This window comes from Dendrobates tinctorius, unplaced genomic scaffold, assembly GCF_039654945.1.
Source record: "Dendrobates tinctorius isolate UK_male_01 unplaced genomic scaffold, ASM3965494v1 ptg000120l, whole genome shotgun sequence".
In the NCBI taxonomy this organism is placed as follows: domain Eukaryota; kingdom Metazoa; phylum Chordata; class Amphibia; order Anura; family Dendrobatidae; genus Dendrobates; species Dendrobates tinctorius.
The window spans coordinates 4,062,553-4,080,743 of NW_027361788.1; the positions used below are offsets into that span (position 1 = coordinate 4,062,553).

The 18,191-nt window shown below is 41.4% G+C and overlaps 1 protein-coding gene across 4 annotated transcripts in view; it reads right to left on the bottom strand.

Moving 5' to 3' along the window:
- Nucleotides 1-18,191, bottom strand: part of DENND1A (DENN domain containing 1A) — a 973,091-nt gene that overhangs the window by 746,809 nt on the left and 208,091 nt on the right. For all 4 annotated transcript variants that reach the window (XM_073590695.1, XM_073590694.1, XM_073590697.1 and 1 more), the window contains exon 3: nt 10,655-10,698. In XM_073590695.1, coding sequence (XP_073446796.1) covers nt 10,655-10,698 — 44 coding nt within the window. The remainder of the gene's footprint in view (nt 1-10,654; nt 10,699-18,191) is intronic.

An 18,191-nucleotide genomic window follows, 5' to 3' on the forward strand; every position in this document is an offset into this window, starting at 1 on the left:
CACTGTGTTCTTATGTCTCCATGAGTCACATATCGGCCCCAGGTAAGTAACATAAATGATAAAGTGATGCCCATATAAAGAAAGGTAAGATTGTGCTGGCAGTCCGGGTCTAGGACAACGTCCTCTATTTCAATCACTGGCTCGCTCATTACTGTATTACTTTTGCATCTCATCCCCTTATTTACATTTCAGATTACATATTTCATGAAACGCTGAGATCAGATGGAGCTGAGAGGGCTGAAATAATGAGGGAGACATATTTTAATAAATCCTCGACCAGGATACCTTAAAAAAAAAGAAGTGTTTTTTTTTTTTCCTGCAGAGGCCGCTAAAATATATATAATTACATTTTTTTTTTTTTTTGCCGCCTCGGAAGATGAGATGAGGCTGACGAAGTTTCGCTGGCCGTTTGTCTTTAGCAGACAATTAAGACAGGGAAGATCAAAATGGATTATGGTAGCACGCAGACAACTGGCCCAACAGTAACATGTCTGAGGCTCCGTGGATTTGTATCGCTCTTTCATCACTCCTCTTTCTTCTTACTCCTTGTTCCTTCAGGAAGACGACGCTGGCTTTGTGGCTGGAGGGGAGCAGGAACGGCTGCCCATTATTATCTAGTCGCAGATGTCAATCTGTGCTGTCTCTTTTTTTTTTTTCTTCCCCTTGCTTGGTTCTGTTTCTAAAGCTCTAAAACCACAATAATTTGTGACAGATTCTTTTACTGTAAGGTACAAAAGGATGCATGGAATAAAACCGCGACCAGCCGCAGTACACAGACGCAGCGACACTGGCCAGAAACACAAGCCTTCAAACTTGGGCTTCTATCCTTTTGTGTCCATCCCTTTTTAGTTGTGGTCTCGTTTTCTACCTAGGGCACCCCCTACGCCTGATAGCGATAAAAAGAAACAACGCTGGCGAGTCAGGCTGGTTTCTGTGCATTAGAAGGCAGCGGAATCACATATTATTCCAAACTGACAGGCAGACCAGGCAATAACTGGCTTTACGGCTCGACGTGTTACAAACGTCTCCAAAAACACCGGCGAGCCGTATATTTGATGTACCTCTATATAAGACAAGATGGTCATGCTCCATCTCAGCAATAAGAAATGGTCTCCTAGCTTGTTCTTCTGACTGAGACAGAACAGGACTGCTGCAGCCAATTGATGGTCACTGATTGGCTGCAGCGGTTTCCCCCTGCTGGAAGTGGAATTCAAAAATAAAACAAAAAAACACAGAGAGGAACTTTGTGAAAGAGCCATGTCAAATATGTAAACAAGTACTTGATTTGCTTTTTTTTTTATTTGTTTTTTAATTTCACCATAGCTAACACCACCATCTTAATAATAGTAAAAAAAAAAAAAAAGAGTGGATCCGAGTATGAACTGTTGGATTGGAATTAAGAATGGCACATTATAAAGAAGCAGATCTGCTGCAGATCTAGCAGTTCTCTTGAATGCTGAGCTTCATATAACCTCACCCACATCACTGATTGGCTGCATTCTGTGTACACTGTGCAGAGGCAGAAAGCTGACAGTCAGTGGTGGAGGTGGGATTGGACTACATGACAGCAGGCTTAATAGTCCTCTAGTGATAGATAATATCTTACTATGATTTGTACAAAAAATAACACTAAGTAGCCCCATATGTGATAAATCACTGGAATCAGGGTCTCGGTCTCTACAGTACATCATGTTGCTCTCAGACTATATAGCAAAACCATGGTGACAGATTCCCTTTAAATATAAGATTACTAGTCCTCTACTGATAATCTACTGTTGATAAAACTATGATTTTATAAAAACTACAGCATACAGCCCAGTAAGTGACACAATGCTGGAATAATGCTCTCTGCCCCTAAATCATACTGCTCTCAGATTAGGTGGCAATAACCTGGCAGGTTCCCATTAACAACTAATTAACGTCCCTAAGATGTCACTGTTCATAACTGACGTGGACATATGTAGATGTGAGGTCCAGTAAGAATAATGAAAGAATGGCGAGGTGCCTAAAGTTAAAGGGAACCCGACATCTTGCCCAGGTCCCCCAAGCCATGACCATTTATTTATTGCTATGTTAAAACCCTTCATAACAAGACCTTTTTATTGTCTTACTGATTTCTGCATATGGGAAAAACTATTTTATAACTGGGCTTACAATATGCTAATTAGTGGGTGACTAGTTGCGGGGGCGTTGTTTTCCCCAGACTAGTCTTCCCACTAATCATGTCTTCACATCGTCCGGCTTCATCCACGCACAGCAAACATTTCTAAGAACTGTTTAGGACATTTTTTCAGGGAGGTGTGGCTAACGAAAAACGTAAAATCTAGCGATCCTATCTTTTTTTTCTTCACTGCGTTTTTTTTTTTTGAGGACTAGATAATTGATTGTGAATTTTGATACATTAGACTACATCAGACTTCTACCTGCGATATACAGTGTAAACAGGACAACAATCTGCTATTGGAGTCTTTCAGGGAGAGGGCAATGGCTGCCATGACAATTCATTGGCAACCCGAAGTCAAGCAAGGCCTATAGTGTATGGGCGTGACAGCCGGCAGCACAACTTCTTCCCTCTCTGCACAGTGACTTCTGCACAGGCCAAGGAGCATGCCTACGAAATTCTTCCATAAAATTCTATGAGTCCTTTCCCAGACTACAGTTTTAATATGTTCCAATGGCTGCTGTAAAGCTGCAATTTACAGAAACGAGCTGCAACTTATGGCTACCCCTATATTCAGGTGTTGAAAATAGAATAAAAAAAATAGGAAACCAAAAATTATAAACATATTAGGAAAAAAATATGGTTGCAGTAATATTAATAAAAAAAAAATGCAAAAAAAAAGCTCCTGTGACTGATGCCTCTAGGCTGGTATACAGTTCTTGGAATTAATACTTTAGAAGGCAAATCTTTAAATTGATGAATTCATGCATATTAATAAGATCTCCTTTAAGGCATCTTTTCTGTGCTGAACATACATTTTTCAACTACTTATTGTACCATCATTTTTATCTATTTAGCTGGATATCTTTGCTTCTTTTCAACCTTATAAAATATGTTAGCCCTGCACCAAAAGGGTGAATGGAAAAATCGCAAAAATGCCTGAAAAACATCTGCCACATGTGAATATAGACTTCCACGCATGCTCACAAGTTATATACAAAGGGGCTGCAATAATGTGAATCTTATATCTCCCACACACTTTTTAACAAGAAGGGGAAAGTTTATCAAGGGCTTTACAAAGGCCTTTGTCTTAAAGAAAAAAATGAAAATTTTGAACACACCATTTTTGTTCAAAAAAATTGCGATTTGTTAATTTTATGTTACTCTAAAAATTTAAAAAGAAAATGGTGAATCTTGTTTAAAGGGGTTGTACAGGCCTGGGGCTACATGACTGCAGACTTGAGAATCCTCACAGCGCGCACAGTAAGGATTCTCCAAATGCCGCCAAACTACAACAAGACATGTTTGGCCTCGCTCAATTCACTTGTATAGAGCGAGGCTGTGCACATCTAGTCGGCATGTGACCACAAGCATGCAAATCGCATACTTCTGATCATGAGCACGCTCGCTCTTGGCATCAGAGAATCATGACAGTGCGCACACTGCGTGCTGCGAGGATTCACAAGTAAGCAGTCATGTATAGTCACTGCACACTTGAGCCCCAAGCCTGCACAACCTTTTTAAAGAGGTTGTCCATTACTTTTACATTGATGACCTATCCTCAGGATAGATCATCAATATATGATCGGCACCCAGCACCCCCGCCGATCAGCTGTTATCTGTATCGATGGCCACCAGCTGGAAGCACTGACTTGCCGACCTGCTCCGTCTTCTGGTAGTGGGAGAGGCTTGGTACTACATATCAGTCTCCTATTCAAATCAATAGGTGTCGGATGTGCAATAGCTGTGGCGACCACTATCAGAACATGGAGCAGCTCCACAAGTGAGTACTTCCGGCAGGCGGCTGCCACTGACACAGCTGATCGGCAGGGGTGCTGGGTGTCGAACCATGACCGATCAGACATTGATGACCTATCCTAAGGATAGGTCATCAATGTGAAAGTAGTAGACAACCTCTTTAAGCTTGAAAGTTTTAAAAAATTGCAAACTAACTCCTGTACGGGAAGAGGGGAAGAAAATGGGGCGGAAATAACATTGGTGCAACCGCACAGGGTCCCAAGAAGTAATGGGGCCCCAGTTCAACCTCCAAAGCAAGTGAAATTGTGCATTATGATGCATTTATTGGCTTGTAAAGGGCTCATATATTGCTCTTGCATGGGGGGCGCTCTTGGGTCTGTGTGCGCCCTTGCGATGACAGAAACAAATTATTCTAAACAGAAGTGATATCTAGATGCACCAAATACTGTGCCACTCTTTACATAAAAAAATGCTACAAATAAAAGCAAAATGGACTTTAAAAATTCCTCTCATCAGGAGTTGCCACTTTGTGCTTTTGCAACAGCTGATTGCCATTGAGAGCTGATGCTTAGCATGATAATCCCACATCTTTCTTTCTGCTCTGTCCTCCCCTAGATTCCACTTGATGCATGTGCAGTATTATGATTACTGAGAGCTGAGTATACTGGTAAGATACCGCAGATAAAAGAGCATTTTCCCATTTTATCTGACCAAAATATATGCATTGCATTATTTTTTATATTACTCTGTAATCATAAATTGAAGTAATCCAGCTCATTAGAAGGTAAAAGACAGATGGGATGTATGAATGGATCTGTAAAAAAAAAAAAAAAATTAAATAATTTTGCCTGTGACTATGGAATAATCATTTTATTTTTATAACACTTTTTCCCCCACAAGAGAGCATGATTATGAAAACGGGAAAGATGAATGCATCAAAGTGAGAATCTGAATATAATGTTCGCTTATGAAGCACTCCTTTCTGAAAGATGAGCCTGATATTAAATTATTAAATTCAGAATACGTAAATGAGGGATACATTTGCATTTGGCAATGATACCGTGATGACTTATGCAAATTAGAATATTTTAATGTAATCTTAAAAATATTGTTTAGAAACACAATTTTGGAAAAAAAAATAGTGTTTGTCCACATTAGAGTACAATTTTGTTCTTTTAGTTAAAGGGAATGTGCTAACTGGTTTTGCTATGTAATCTGACAGCAGCACGATGTAGGGACAGAGACACTGATTCCAGCGATGAATGACTCATTTTGCTGGATGCAGCAGTTGTGATACAATCACAGTTTTCTCTGTTTAAGATCTAGCAGAGCTCTGAATGCTGAGCTGTGTATAATCTCGCCCGCAACACTGATTGGCAGCTTTCTTTGTACATTGTGCATAGGCAGTAAGATGCCAATCAGTGGCGGGGGCGCTGCTGGACCAGGAAGCACCAGACGCCTAGTTCTGTAGTAATAATCCTCAGCTGATAAAACACTGATTGTATTGAAACAGCAAAATAAAGTGTGTAAGTGACCCATTGCTGGAATCAGGTCTCTGCCTCTACATCATGCTGATCTTGGATTACATAGTAAAAACCTGTTGACAGATTCCTTTTAAATGCATGTATATGGGTCTAAAAATAATTTTTGGAATTGGGTTCCACTAAACATTTTACACCGTTTGCCTTGTATAGCCTCTATATGGCTGTTGTATTGCTGGTTGCAGAGTGAGTCAACTTAGAACCCTTCAGTCAGACTGCTATTATGGTCTGAAAAGGAGTTTAAAACTCTTAGCTGTCTTTTTTTCTGATTTATGACCACAGACGACACCAAGGTTGAATGGGTAAAATGAGAAAGATCCTGGAAAAGCCGAATGAAACAACATTTTTAAAGAAACCCAATTTTAATTAAAAAAATTTTTAGCCTCAAATACATGCACTTCAGTAAACAAAAAAAAATCTCCCAAAAGGTGGACAGCTGGACAACCCCTATATCTCACTCAATCATTAGAAATACTCTGCTTTTATGAGATATAGGATTTAGGGTAAGGCCACAAGCGGCAGTATAGTCAATTTTGTACTTATTTTTAAAGTTAATCTGTCAACAAGTTTTTGTTATGAAATCTGAGATCATGTAAGGACACAGCCTCTGACTCCAGTGATGTGTCACTCACTGGGCTGCTTGGTGCAGTTGTGTTAGAATTCCTGTATTCCCTGCTGTAGATGTAGCAGAGCTCAAATGATTAACTGTGCATAACCCCGCCCACACCACTGACAGCTTCCTGTGTACACAGTGCATAAGCAAAGCTGCCAATAGGTAGGGGGCGGAGTTACACAGATTAGCTTGACTGTCAGTCATGTGAAACCTAGTCAGGCTGTGATAATCTCCTGCGGATAAAACACTGATTGTATTGAAACTGCAGCACACAGCCGAGTAAGTGACATATCCTCGGAATCTGGCTCAGTTACACAATATTATGCTGCTCTAGGATTACAAAGCAAAACCTGCTGACATATTACCTTTACATAATAAATCACATGATCTAGCAGGTGAAACAGCTGTTTTCCAGCAATATGAAGAGTGTATATGGCAAGCGATTAGTTGCTGTGGATGTGGTCCACCATTCGGCCATTCGACTTATTAAGACAAGTCCTATTAATGAAAGTACTGCCAAAACATTTGTTTTGCTGGTGAAACTGACTGTAGACCTAACCGTGGCTTATTCCACACAAAATATAGCAGCACAGGGACTTTAAAGGGGTTGTCCATGCTTGGGGTCCATGTCTGCAGCCACTCCATTTGACTGCAAACTTGTCAATTTTCACAGTTTTGCAGAGTACATGCTGCCAGAATTCTTTGGTGTCTGCCCCAGTAGTAGGCGGAAGCGTGACCCCAAGTATGCAATTTGCATATAAGAGGTCACCAGCCGACTAGACACGACTATAGGAATGTGGTCAGAAGCTGCAGGCGCCAACACCAGAAAGTACTGAAAGCGCGCACTATGCCTGCTGTGGGATTCATAAGTCCGCAGCCACAAAGTGAATGTAAACTTGAGCTTCGAACCTGGACATCTTTAAAGGGGGTTTCTAAAGGGGGTAGCTAATTAACCCATTTTTAACAAGATGATTCAACACCATCTGCGCCAGTTCTCCCAGTGCTCTCATGACAATGTTATGCCACGTGAGCCCTGCAGCCAAATCAGCTGTGGCGCTCTCAATTCTTTTGCTTGTTTGAGGTTTGTTCAAAGGCTTGAACCTCGGACAAAAGGAAGTACTAAGAGAGTTGCAACAAGATAGCAGTTGCTGATAAGCTGCAAGGCTCACGTAGCATAATAATGTCATGAGAGCCCCGAGAGAACTGGCGCAGATGTTGTTGAAACAGCTTCGGTACAGGTGGTAAACATATGGTGTTTTCATTTTAGAAGGTGGACTACTTCCGTTAAAGGGTTGTCCAGGTAGTAGACAACTCCTTTAAAACAGAAAACAGGAAGCAAAAACTACATCACATGAACATTTTCACGGTTGCAGATTGGAAAAGAGGTAGCATGGGCTTCATCATGGGAAGCTACAGAACCAGGGAGTGCTTTCCTTTTAGCGCTCTTGTAGTACAAGGGGTTTCAGGATGCTCTAAAAAAAAAAAAAAATACAATGTACCCAACTTCGTTCCATTGTATTAAAGATCAAGCATGACAATCATTAATTTAATTAATTTGTGACAAAAGGTAATTATTCATCATCTATATAGAGTTAAGCAATTATTAGACCCTTAGTTTCTACATAGCATCTAATTGGCAGAACAATGAAATGTAGGCAGCACTTTTATTGTAAACACAATGTTCCCCTTTGCTCTACATAATTCAGAATTCTTTACTGCAAAAGCAGTGAGACTATAGAAATCTCTGTATTTTTGCTATATATTTTTTTTTTTATTAATGGTGTACATTAAAAGGGTCAAAAAATATCAGTTTTATAGATCAGGTCACTCCGGTAGCGACAATACTTTTTTTTTTATTCTTGTATATTTTTTGTTATTGTATTATTTTCCTTAGTCTCATATTGGTATTTGAACACAGAATACTTATGCACTGAAGCGTTTTAGATTCGTCAGTGTTACATCAAAAGGAGGCGTATTAGACCCTGCTTTTCCCAGGACCTAGCAAGCCACCGTACCTGGCAGATTTGGCGGTCATACTTTGACCTCTGGCTGTCATGCAAATAATGGAAGGGAGTCGATGGAGTGGGAAAGGAAGTCCACTCTCTCTCAACCCTTTAAATGCCGCGGTCACTGTAGACCATTGGTACCCTGAGAAAACGATGGAGGGTGTCGATGAAGTTGGAAAGGAAGCCCCCGCTTTCACACAACCCTCTAAATGCTGCTGTCGCTGTAGACCATTGGTACTCCTCGAAGCGATGGAGCGTGTCGATGCAGTGAGAACGGAAACCCCCTCTCTCGCACAACCCTTTAAATGCCGCGGTCACTGTAGACCATTGGTACCCTGTGAAAACGATGGAGGGTGTCAATGGAGTTGGAAAGGAAGCCCCCGCTTTCACACAACCCTCTAAATGCTGCTGTCGCTGTAGACCATTGGTACTCCTCGAAGCGATGGAGCGTGTCGATGCAGTGAGAACGGAAGCCCCCTCTCTCGCACAACCCTTTAAATGCCGCGGTCACTGTAGACCAGGGGTCCCCAACCGCCGGTCCGCGGCCCAGCACCGGGCCGCTGCAGTGCCCTTGCCGGTCCGCGGACACAAGGGGAACCAGGGGCAGTCAGTGGCGTAGCGGGGGCTGGGGCGGCGCGCAGCAGTTCTTAGCGGCGGCCAGGGAGCGATCAAGCAGCTCCGCTGCCTGCAAGAGGGAATAGCAGGAGCGGAGCTGCAAGGACCCGTCCAGCTTCCTGCCCGCCGCCCGCGCTTCCTGTCTCTGACTGACACAGAGAGGAGAGCGCGGCCGCTGCTGTGTCAGAGCGAGGAAGCGCGGGCGGCGGGCAGGTGAGAGGAGAGAGGTGGTGTATGTATAATGTGTGTGTGTATATAATGTGTGTGTGTGTGTGTGTGTGTGTCTCTGTGTGTGTGTGTGTGTGTGTTGGTCTGTGTTTGTGTAGCCTGGCCCTGGAGGAGATGGGGACATGAGGAGAAGGCCATGAGGGGAGTGATGGAGAGACGGCAGTGATGGGGTGAAGGCAATGATGGGGAGAGGGGAGTGATGGGGTGAAGGCAACGATGGGGAGAAGGGAGTGATGGGGTGAAGGCAATCATGGGGAGAAGGGGGTGATGGAGCACTTATTCAAAACCTATGGTGAGTTGAGTCACATTATAAATGTTATTTAATTATAAGTATGCACTGCTACACTACAACCGTGTCCATAGCCCCGCCCCCTTATGACCAAAGCCCCGCCCCTGCCACACCTCCATCCCCGCCCTGCCGGGCCACGGATCAATGGTCTTGCTTGAAACCGGTCCCTGGTGCAAAAAAGGTTGGGGACCACTGCTGTAGACCATTGGTACCCTGTGAAAACGATGGAGGGTGTCAATGGAGTTGGAAAGGAAGCCCGCGCTTTCACACAACCCTCTAAATGCTGCTGTCGCTGTAGACCATTGGTACTCCTCGAAGCGATGGAGCGTGTCGATGCAGTGAGAACGGAAGCCCCCTCTCTCGCACAACCCTTTAAATGCCGCGGTCACTGTAGACCATTGGTACCCTGTGAAAACGATGGAGGGTGTCAATGGAGTTGGAAAGGAAGCCCCCGCTTTCACACAACCCTCTAAATGCTGCTGTCGCTGTAGACCATTGGTACTCCTCGAAGCGATGGAGCGTGTCGATGCAGTGAGAACGGAAGCCCCCTCTCTCGCACAACCCTTTAAATGCCGCGGTCACTGTAGACCATTGGTACCCTGTGAAAACGATGGAGGGTGTCAATGGAGTTGGAAAGGAAGCCCCCGCTTTCACACAACCCTCTAAATGCTGCTGTCGCTGTAGACCATTGGTACTCCTCGAAGCGATGGAGCGTGTCGATGCAGTGAGAACGGAAGCCCCCTCTCTCACACAACCCTGCAAATGCCGCGGTCGCTGTAGACCATTGGTACTCCTCAAAGCGATGGAGGGTGTTGATGTAGTGAGTGCGGGAGTCCTGGGTTCGAATCCCACCAAGGACATTATCTGCAAGGAGTTTGTATGTTCTCCCTGTGTTTGTGTGGGTTTCCTCCGGGTTCTCCGGTTTCCTCCCACATTCCAAAGACATACTGATAGGGAATTTAGATTGTGAGCCCCATCGGGGACAGTGATGATAATAACTGTAAAGCGCTGTGGAATATGTTAGCGCTATATAAAAAGAAAAAAAAAAAAAAGATTAAGCACGATCATCAAGACATGCCAGTACCTAAATTTGTGGGAACAAGTGTAGACTCCCCCTATAAAAAGACATTATTGTAGTCTCAGAACCTTAAAGAAACTTTACCATCACTAGAAATATTCACCATGACGTTCTCCCTCTTCTTGCTTTTTCAATACATATTTCAACCCACCACAAATACATGAAGACATACACATGCGCCTTCCAATAAATAACCTGTGACATCTTACTTAGAAGTAAATCGTCCCTGCTCAGGCAATCAAGATTTCACCTGTATTTATTAAAGGACAGCGGCAACATCACATTAAATAAGAATCAGACATGGAAGATGTGGTGTCACGTTAAAAGGGGGGATAAAAAAAAAAAATTAATTACGCATTCCAAACCTGGTCACTGAAGTCTTCTGGGAAGATCCGCTGCAGCTCAGGATCTGTAAATAATTGACAGATAATATTAATTGGCTTTGGATTAGTGAGCAAGCAGAGAATCATACATTAATATTTGATCAGAAGATGATAGAAATCCTGGCAGGGGATCCTGCGAGGGCAGCCTGGGTCTGTGTAGAGAAAAAGCAAAGAACTCTCTCGGAGACTCTCCCTTTAGCCTCCCCGAAAGATGAAAACGGAGGAACAAAAATAAAGTTAAAAAAAGGGGGGAAAAAAAAAGCTCGGCTGCCCCATTAAATCTAAACTGTTACCTGACACTACAACTAACCAGTTTTAAATTGACTTCCAAAAGGGAGGAAAAAAAAAAAAAGTGTTATATTTTTAAAGAATGCTGACTGTGGCCAAATGGCCAAGCAGAGGCACTTTGTAAGAGCTAAAAGCTGCGCTTGGTCTACCGGGGGGACGTGGGAAAAAGCGGTGAGCTTGTTATCGGTCCTTTGATTGTAAAATGAGACACAGAGTTGCGTGCAGTCGCCCCGTAAACATTCGCTATATGGAGACTTCAGGTGTATGGATTGAGAAATTGAAAAATGACTGACAGACGTGACAGATATTAGCCTGCAATTTACAGAAAGGAGCCAGGACAGCCTGCTGCTTTGATTCCATCCGGCATAAAATACCAATTGTCATTAGGATTCATAAGGCTCGCAAGCTTCATTACTGTCAGTAAGACACTTTAGCGTTTTATGCGATGGTTTTTTTTTTAGTTTGCACTCAGTGCTGCTAAAATACATCTTATGTGAAAAAGGACAAAATATATACAGGCATCGAGTATAGCCCATCCTAAAACACAAAAAAGAAAAAAGGCGAATAGCTTTAATTTACAGGAACAAAAGCAGAAGCGGATGATTCGCTTGCAGCAAACGCTTAGTATATTTTGCTGCAAATTATGGTGAAAAATATGCATCCGAAGAGTGAAATCCGGAATGAATGAGTGGCATAAAATCTGCACTGCTGTCATTTTACAAGCAATGTGGAGCAAATCCAGACCGTCTAAGGCGGTATGTCGAGCAGAGATACTTATGGCACATATACGGCATATAAATATTTGATAGGTGTGGGAGCTGTTTCTGTAATCTCTAGATAATCTAACGGGGGGAGGCGTGCTGCTCTTTCTTTTCTCCTCCACAGGCCAGAATGGTTGGAGGACTAGAGGTGAAAAGACAACGTGTAGAGTATACCCATTATGCGTTTCATACCATAAGGATTCAGATTTAAAGGGGTAAAATGTAATTTCATGAAACTTTTCAGAATAAGCTGCCCTTCGTATATGAGGAATAACACCGTTTCTGGCCATTACAGAGCGGAAATAAGTATTTGATACTCTGCCAATTTTGCAAGTTTTCTCACCTACAAACAATGGAGAGGTCTGTCATTTTTGTCACAGCTACACTTCACCTGTGAGAGACAAAATCTAACAATAAAATCCAGAAAATCACATTGTATGATTTTTACATAATTAAATTGCATTTTACTGCATGAAATAAGTATTTGATCACCTACCAACTAACAAGAATTCTGGCTCTCACAGACCAGTTAGTTTTTCTTTAAGAAGCCTCCTACTCTGCACTCATCACCTGTAATAACTGCACCTGTTTGAACTCGTTACCTGTACAAAAGACACCTGTCCACACAATCAATCACATCTCCACCATGGCCAAGACCAAAGAGCTGTCTAAGGACACCAGGGACAAAATTATAGACCTGCACAAGGCTGGGATGGGTAAAAGGACAATAGGCAAGCAGCTTGGTGAGAAGGGAACAGCTGCTGGCACAATTATTACAACATGGGAGAAACACAAGATGACTGTCAATCAATCTTCCTTTGTCTGGGGCTCCATGCAAGATCTCACCTTGTGGGGTAAGGATGAATCTGAGAAAGGAATCAGCTCAGAACTACACTGGTCAATGACCTGAAGAGAGCTGGGACCACAGTCTCAAACATTACCATTAGTAACACACTACATCGTCATGGATTAAAATCCTGCAGGCAGGGCACGCAAGGTCCCTGTGCTCAGGCCAGCACATGTCCAGGCCCATTTGAAGTTCGCCAATGATCATCTGTATGAACCAGAGGAGACATGGGAGATGGTCAAGTGGTCAGATAAGACCAAAATAAAACTTTTTGGTATCAAATCCACTCACCATGTTTGGAGGAAGAAGAAGGATGAGTAGAACCCAAAGAACACCATGCCAACTGTGAAGCATGGTGGGGTAAACCTCATACTTTGGGGGTGCTTTCCTGTAAAGAGGAGAGGACAACTGCACCATATTGAAGGAAGGATGGATAGGGGTCATGTATCACGAGATTTTGGTCAACAACCTCCTCACTTCAGTGAGAACATTGAAGATGGCTCATGGCTGGGTCTTCCAGCATGACAATGACCCAAAATACACAGCCAGGGAAACTAAGGAGTGGCTCCGTAAGAAGCATTTCAAAGTTCTGAAGAGGCCTAGCCCGTCTCCAGTCCTGAACCCAAAAGAAAAGCTTTGGAAGGAGCTAAAACGCAATGTTGCCCAACGACAGCCCTGAAACCTGAAACATTTGGAGATCTGTATCGAGGAGGGGGCCAAAATCCCTGCTGCAGTGTGCGAAAATTTGGTCAAGAACTACAGAAAATATCTGACATCTGTAACTGCAAGCAAAGGTTTTTGTACAAAATATGAAATTCTGTTTTTCTATTGTATCAAATACTTATTACATGCAATAAAATGCAAATTATTTTTGTAAAAATCATACAATGCGATTTTCTGAATTTTATTTTTAGATTCTGTCTCTCACAGGTGAAGTGTTCCCACGACAAAAATTACAGACCTCTCCATTTTTTGAAGGAGGGAAAACTTGCAAAATCAGCAGTGCATCAAATACTTAATTATTCCCCAATGTATGGTAACTTGTTTCCTACATTTGTAACAGTTTTCTATTCTTAAGGCCTTATTTGTTAATATGCAGTCGACTCTGAGCTGGTTGGAAGAGAGTAATTGCTGTGATCTTGCACAAACACATCACAGCACATAAGGATGAATTCTTGCTTTTCATTCCTTAGTTAGTGCACAGAGAGCATCAATAGCAGGGAGGTTAATCACACAGCAGTCTAAAGCACTGTAGTCGTGAATCCAGGCATGCGGCAAGGTAAAAGGCAATTACTCCTTATAATGATTAGCTGCAGAGCTCTGATTCACACTGACTCTCTATACTATCTGAGTGCTGCGTGCGGAATTACCAGATGCAGCATCACCCTGACTCCTGTTTGTAAGTGCTGACAAGGGGAACCTATCACAAGCAAAGGCAGAGGAAACAAGCTGAGGATTCACAGGCTCTGATTGATCAGGGATATAAAACTGCTGCCCGCCGACAAAATTTGGAGCATAGAAACTAAAATGTGTCCCCTCTGCAACGCCAGAGTCATTCTAAAAAATGTAGGGGAAGCAATGATATCAGAATAGAAAAAGAATCAATATGGTTGCCATCCGTCAAATGACACAATAACTAAAAGCCTCTAAATTATTCCTCAATAATTTACTCTACTGTTCTATATTGAAGTGTAGTTTTAATTAAAAACACTTGCCTAGTTTTAAGATGGGGGTCATAGCCCCGATTGGACATAATTGCTGTGGTGGGCCAACCCCTTTAAGATTTTTTTTGCATAGCAGTAAAGCATTGTTTCCACAAATCAGACACTCTAAGATCTATGAAGTGGAACTGTTGAGTAAGAGAACAGAGCGTTGAAGAGAATGGCAGAATGTGCCAACCAAAACCACCAGCACACAAGTAGTTAGTGGAAAATTATCTTAACTGTTTTGACCAAAAGGAAAACTAGTTCTTAACAATATACTTACATATTTCCTTACTGACATTTTGGAAAATCTGAATAAAAAATGAGGGTTTTTATTCTTTAAAGTATTATAAAACATTCACCATACCCCGTAGCTGTGATCTACACTATAACCCTTGTGCCAGAGGGAGTGAATGTGCCAGTACAGTAAAGCAGTTCAAGCTGAATTAGCCTCAGACACCTTCTTCGTCTATATCATAATGCTTGCAAATATGTGAGCTAAGAGTTGCCTTGGGACACATCGCTAACAGATGCAGACTTCATAGCGAAGAGTTTTGATCATCGTGTCTGGGTGAGGCGATCCTACAATCTTTACAGCTCACTTCATTTTGTTGGGTTTGTAGCTCAAGGGCAATTGAATTCTTTCATGAGTAATTTTAATGTTTACATGTTCCTCAGAGTTGGCTTGAATACGGAGTTTTCATAGGCCAAATTTGTTTTACGAGCATGTTAATGCACGGATGGTTCCCATTGTAAACCTGAAAGCATAAATTCTACCAATGGTTACATTTTTTTTTTTTTTTAAATAAACAGAACCCAAGAGTGACTGGGAATACCGTCTATGCCTCTCGTCTCCTGGAGTCATTACTGGCTCCCCATTAAATTTTTGCTTTATTTACAAGTTTTTCCCCTTTCCTCCCAGACCCTACTCCCCGTTTATATGCATGACTCACTAAAGTCTCCACTTGAGACGATCTATATGTACTGCATTATTCAGAACATGCATTCTTTATCAAGTTAATCTCTGGCTAAACATGGTGGAAAAATAAAAGTTGCATACAAAAGTAATCAAAAGCAAAAAAAAAATAAAAATGCCCATAAGATAAATAAAAATATATATAAAATAAAAAAAGGTAAATAAAATAGAGAAAAAAGGGATATGCAAAAAGGTTCTGCAGCTCACCCACACGGATGTCACCGATAAGAGGCTCTCACAAATAACGAACAAAACTAATAGCAGATCCAGCACCAAGGTTCATAGTGAATAAAACTATCTTATTCATTACAAGATTCTATCAGAAAGAAAAGTAGCCAATGCTCTAGTTAACGCGTTTCGGAAAACAAACCTTAAAGTGAATTTGTCACACTGAGGGCAGCATGAATCGGAGCCTGGCGGCACGATTTCAGCCAGGTATATTATTATTCTCGGCAACGCTCTGGGATTTAAGAGAAAATATACTTTGAAGAGACCTTGCCTTGAAGACCTCTTCCCTGCACTGCAAGAGGCGACTGACAGCTCTCTACGTGTACAGACCTGTCAATCACATGGTGAAACACTGAGAAGAGCCGGCTGGGAACCATAGCCAGAGACAAGACTAGTCCGGCTCCACCCAGCACTCTTCAAAATAAATATTCTCAGAAACACTAGAGAATAACATACCGGGCTGCAATCGTGCAGAAAGGCTGCCATTCATGCTGCCCGTGGTTTGGGCGGCATAAATCATCTAAACAGGTTTCTATTAATTATAACCCAAAAACATTATTAAAAGAGTTTTTTGTGCCTGGAACTTTGCTGATGGATCTACACTTTGTTTTATTCAGCAAAAAAAAAAGAGCATGCTTTTCCAAAGTAAAAATTGACAGAAGCTCCAAATCACAAGTAAGCTGGTTACAACCAGGAGTGAAAACTAGTACGAAGTAAAGGAAGGCGGTGCTTCCAATATTAACCAATTAGATTTCAACCTTTTTTTTTTTTATAGCTCATATGGAAAAATTCAAAATTCTCATGAACATGCCCTTTCCCATAATGATTCCTATGAAGTTCCAGAGGGAAAACACATTGCCCATGTATTTAGAAAAGTGTTTATTCTTATGATAAGACCCCTTTGAAAGGAATACATTATCAGAAAAATCAATAATTGTTTAAATCATAATTTTGTGTTAAATATTTAAAAAAAAGATTAGGCAATAGCTCCCCCCCATATCACAATCCACATTAACAACTAACATTAGAAATGTTCACCTTAGACACTGGATCTATTTTAGACTCCTATTTCTTGCTTAATGAAACCCACAAGTACAATAGCTGCAATAGACTGATAAACCCTGTTTTATATCCATTCATTTAAAGAGCGTGTGCACAAGTTATTGTGAAAGGTGGGGAAGAAGGGTCAAAAGTGACAATTCCTACTGTGACTGGTGAAGGTAAAAACTCTTCCTAAAGGGAGGGAAGCATAAGTCTAAAATAACCCCAGTAACCAGTGTGAAAATATTTGCATTGGACTGCCAGTGACATTTTTCTTTTAATCAATTTACTTTTGTACCTTTAACTTATTTTATACATTGTGCCCCCTATAATGTTCTTTGGCGGTGTGGGGGGTCGTTTACATTTTGAAATATTTTAATCTTATTTCCCATGTAACTGGTATATTGTCCCTAGTTACAGGGAAAATGATTTCAAAGCTGATTGTGTTCATAGTGCTGATTATACAGTGATAGAGAAAGTAAAGAGATACATTGTAAATGTCTTCTCTACGGGAGTTCTGGCTATCCGAAAGCCGGATCCCCGCTTCTGCAGCTAATGTAACTACTCTACTATGCAGTGACATTTTAGAACATCACTACAGAGTAGGGGCAGGACCGCCTGGACTTTTAAAGTCTATGGGTGGTCTAAAAGCAGTTTAAAAAAAAAAAAAACATTCACTAATAAATAATTTCGTTTGGTTTCTGACATCTTTTTTTAAAAATGTATACGTTTTTTCTTTTTCCGTTAATGGACCCGTGAAAGGGCTCATTTTCTGCGCATCCAGATAACGCTTTCAATAATACCAATTTGGAGTACAAATGCCATTCTGATTTATTTTGCATCACGGCTGACTGATGAGGGTACCAGCAGAATGATACCCAGTGACCAACTTATCAGGGGGCCCTTATATCAAAAAGTGATTCTCCAAAGCAGATAGCACAATTAGCAAAAGCAAATTAATTATTAGCTGGAGTAGTCCAAGTACAAATTTCCTCCAAATTTTCCCTTCTTTGTAATCTAAAAAAAAAAAAAAAAAAAAAAAAAAGATAGTGAAGATATAACATAATGAATACAAATAAAAACAATGAAGAAAATAAAAGCTATTCAATAAAGAGAAAGGTATTTTCGAATCGAAATGATGGAGTTCATCCACTAGAACATGTCTTCCTTTCATTAACAGCCTCCTTGACTACATCATTATCATATTAGTGATATTGCGGCGATAAAGCGAAGAGTAAGCATCTGCTGCACGATGAGCACAGCAAAATTAATTTGGGGAAGAAATAAAAATTCATATAATTAATATTTTAATTGCCTGCATTTGATTTGCACTTGTAGGAGTGGTTCTTTAACTTCTCGAAATGAAGATATTTCAGGGCATACCAAGTCTCAAGACATTCGCTTGTATGTAATAATTCATCATTAAGACTAAAATTACTACTGACAGGAGCAGCAGTTTATTCTCAATTTCCAGGGCTAAATGAGAAGTGAAATAGTCTTCGAGGAAAGCGATTCACAAGTTCTATGTGAGGTTTAGGAGCACTTTATATTTGCAGGTCTCGGAGAAGGTCGAAAGTGATGCTTAGACAATATGGCAAAATTCTCTGCAAACATATGTAACACATGGATGGTGCAGGTCACGATGCAGAGCCGTAAAGTCCGCACTGCCTTTTGA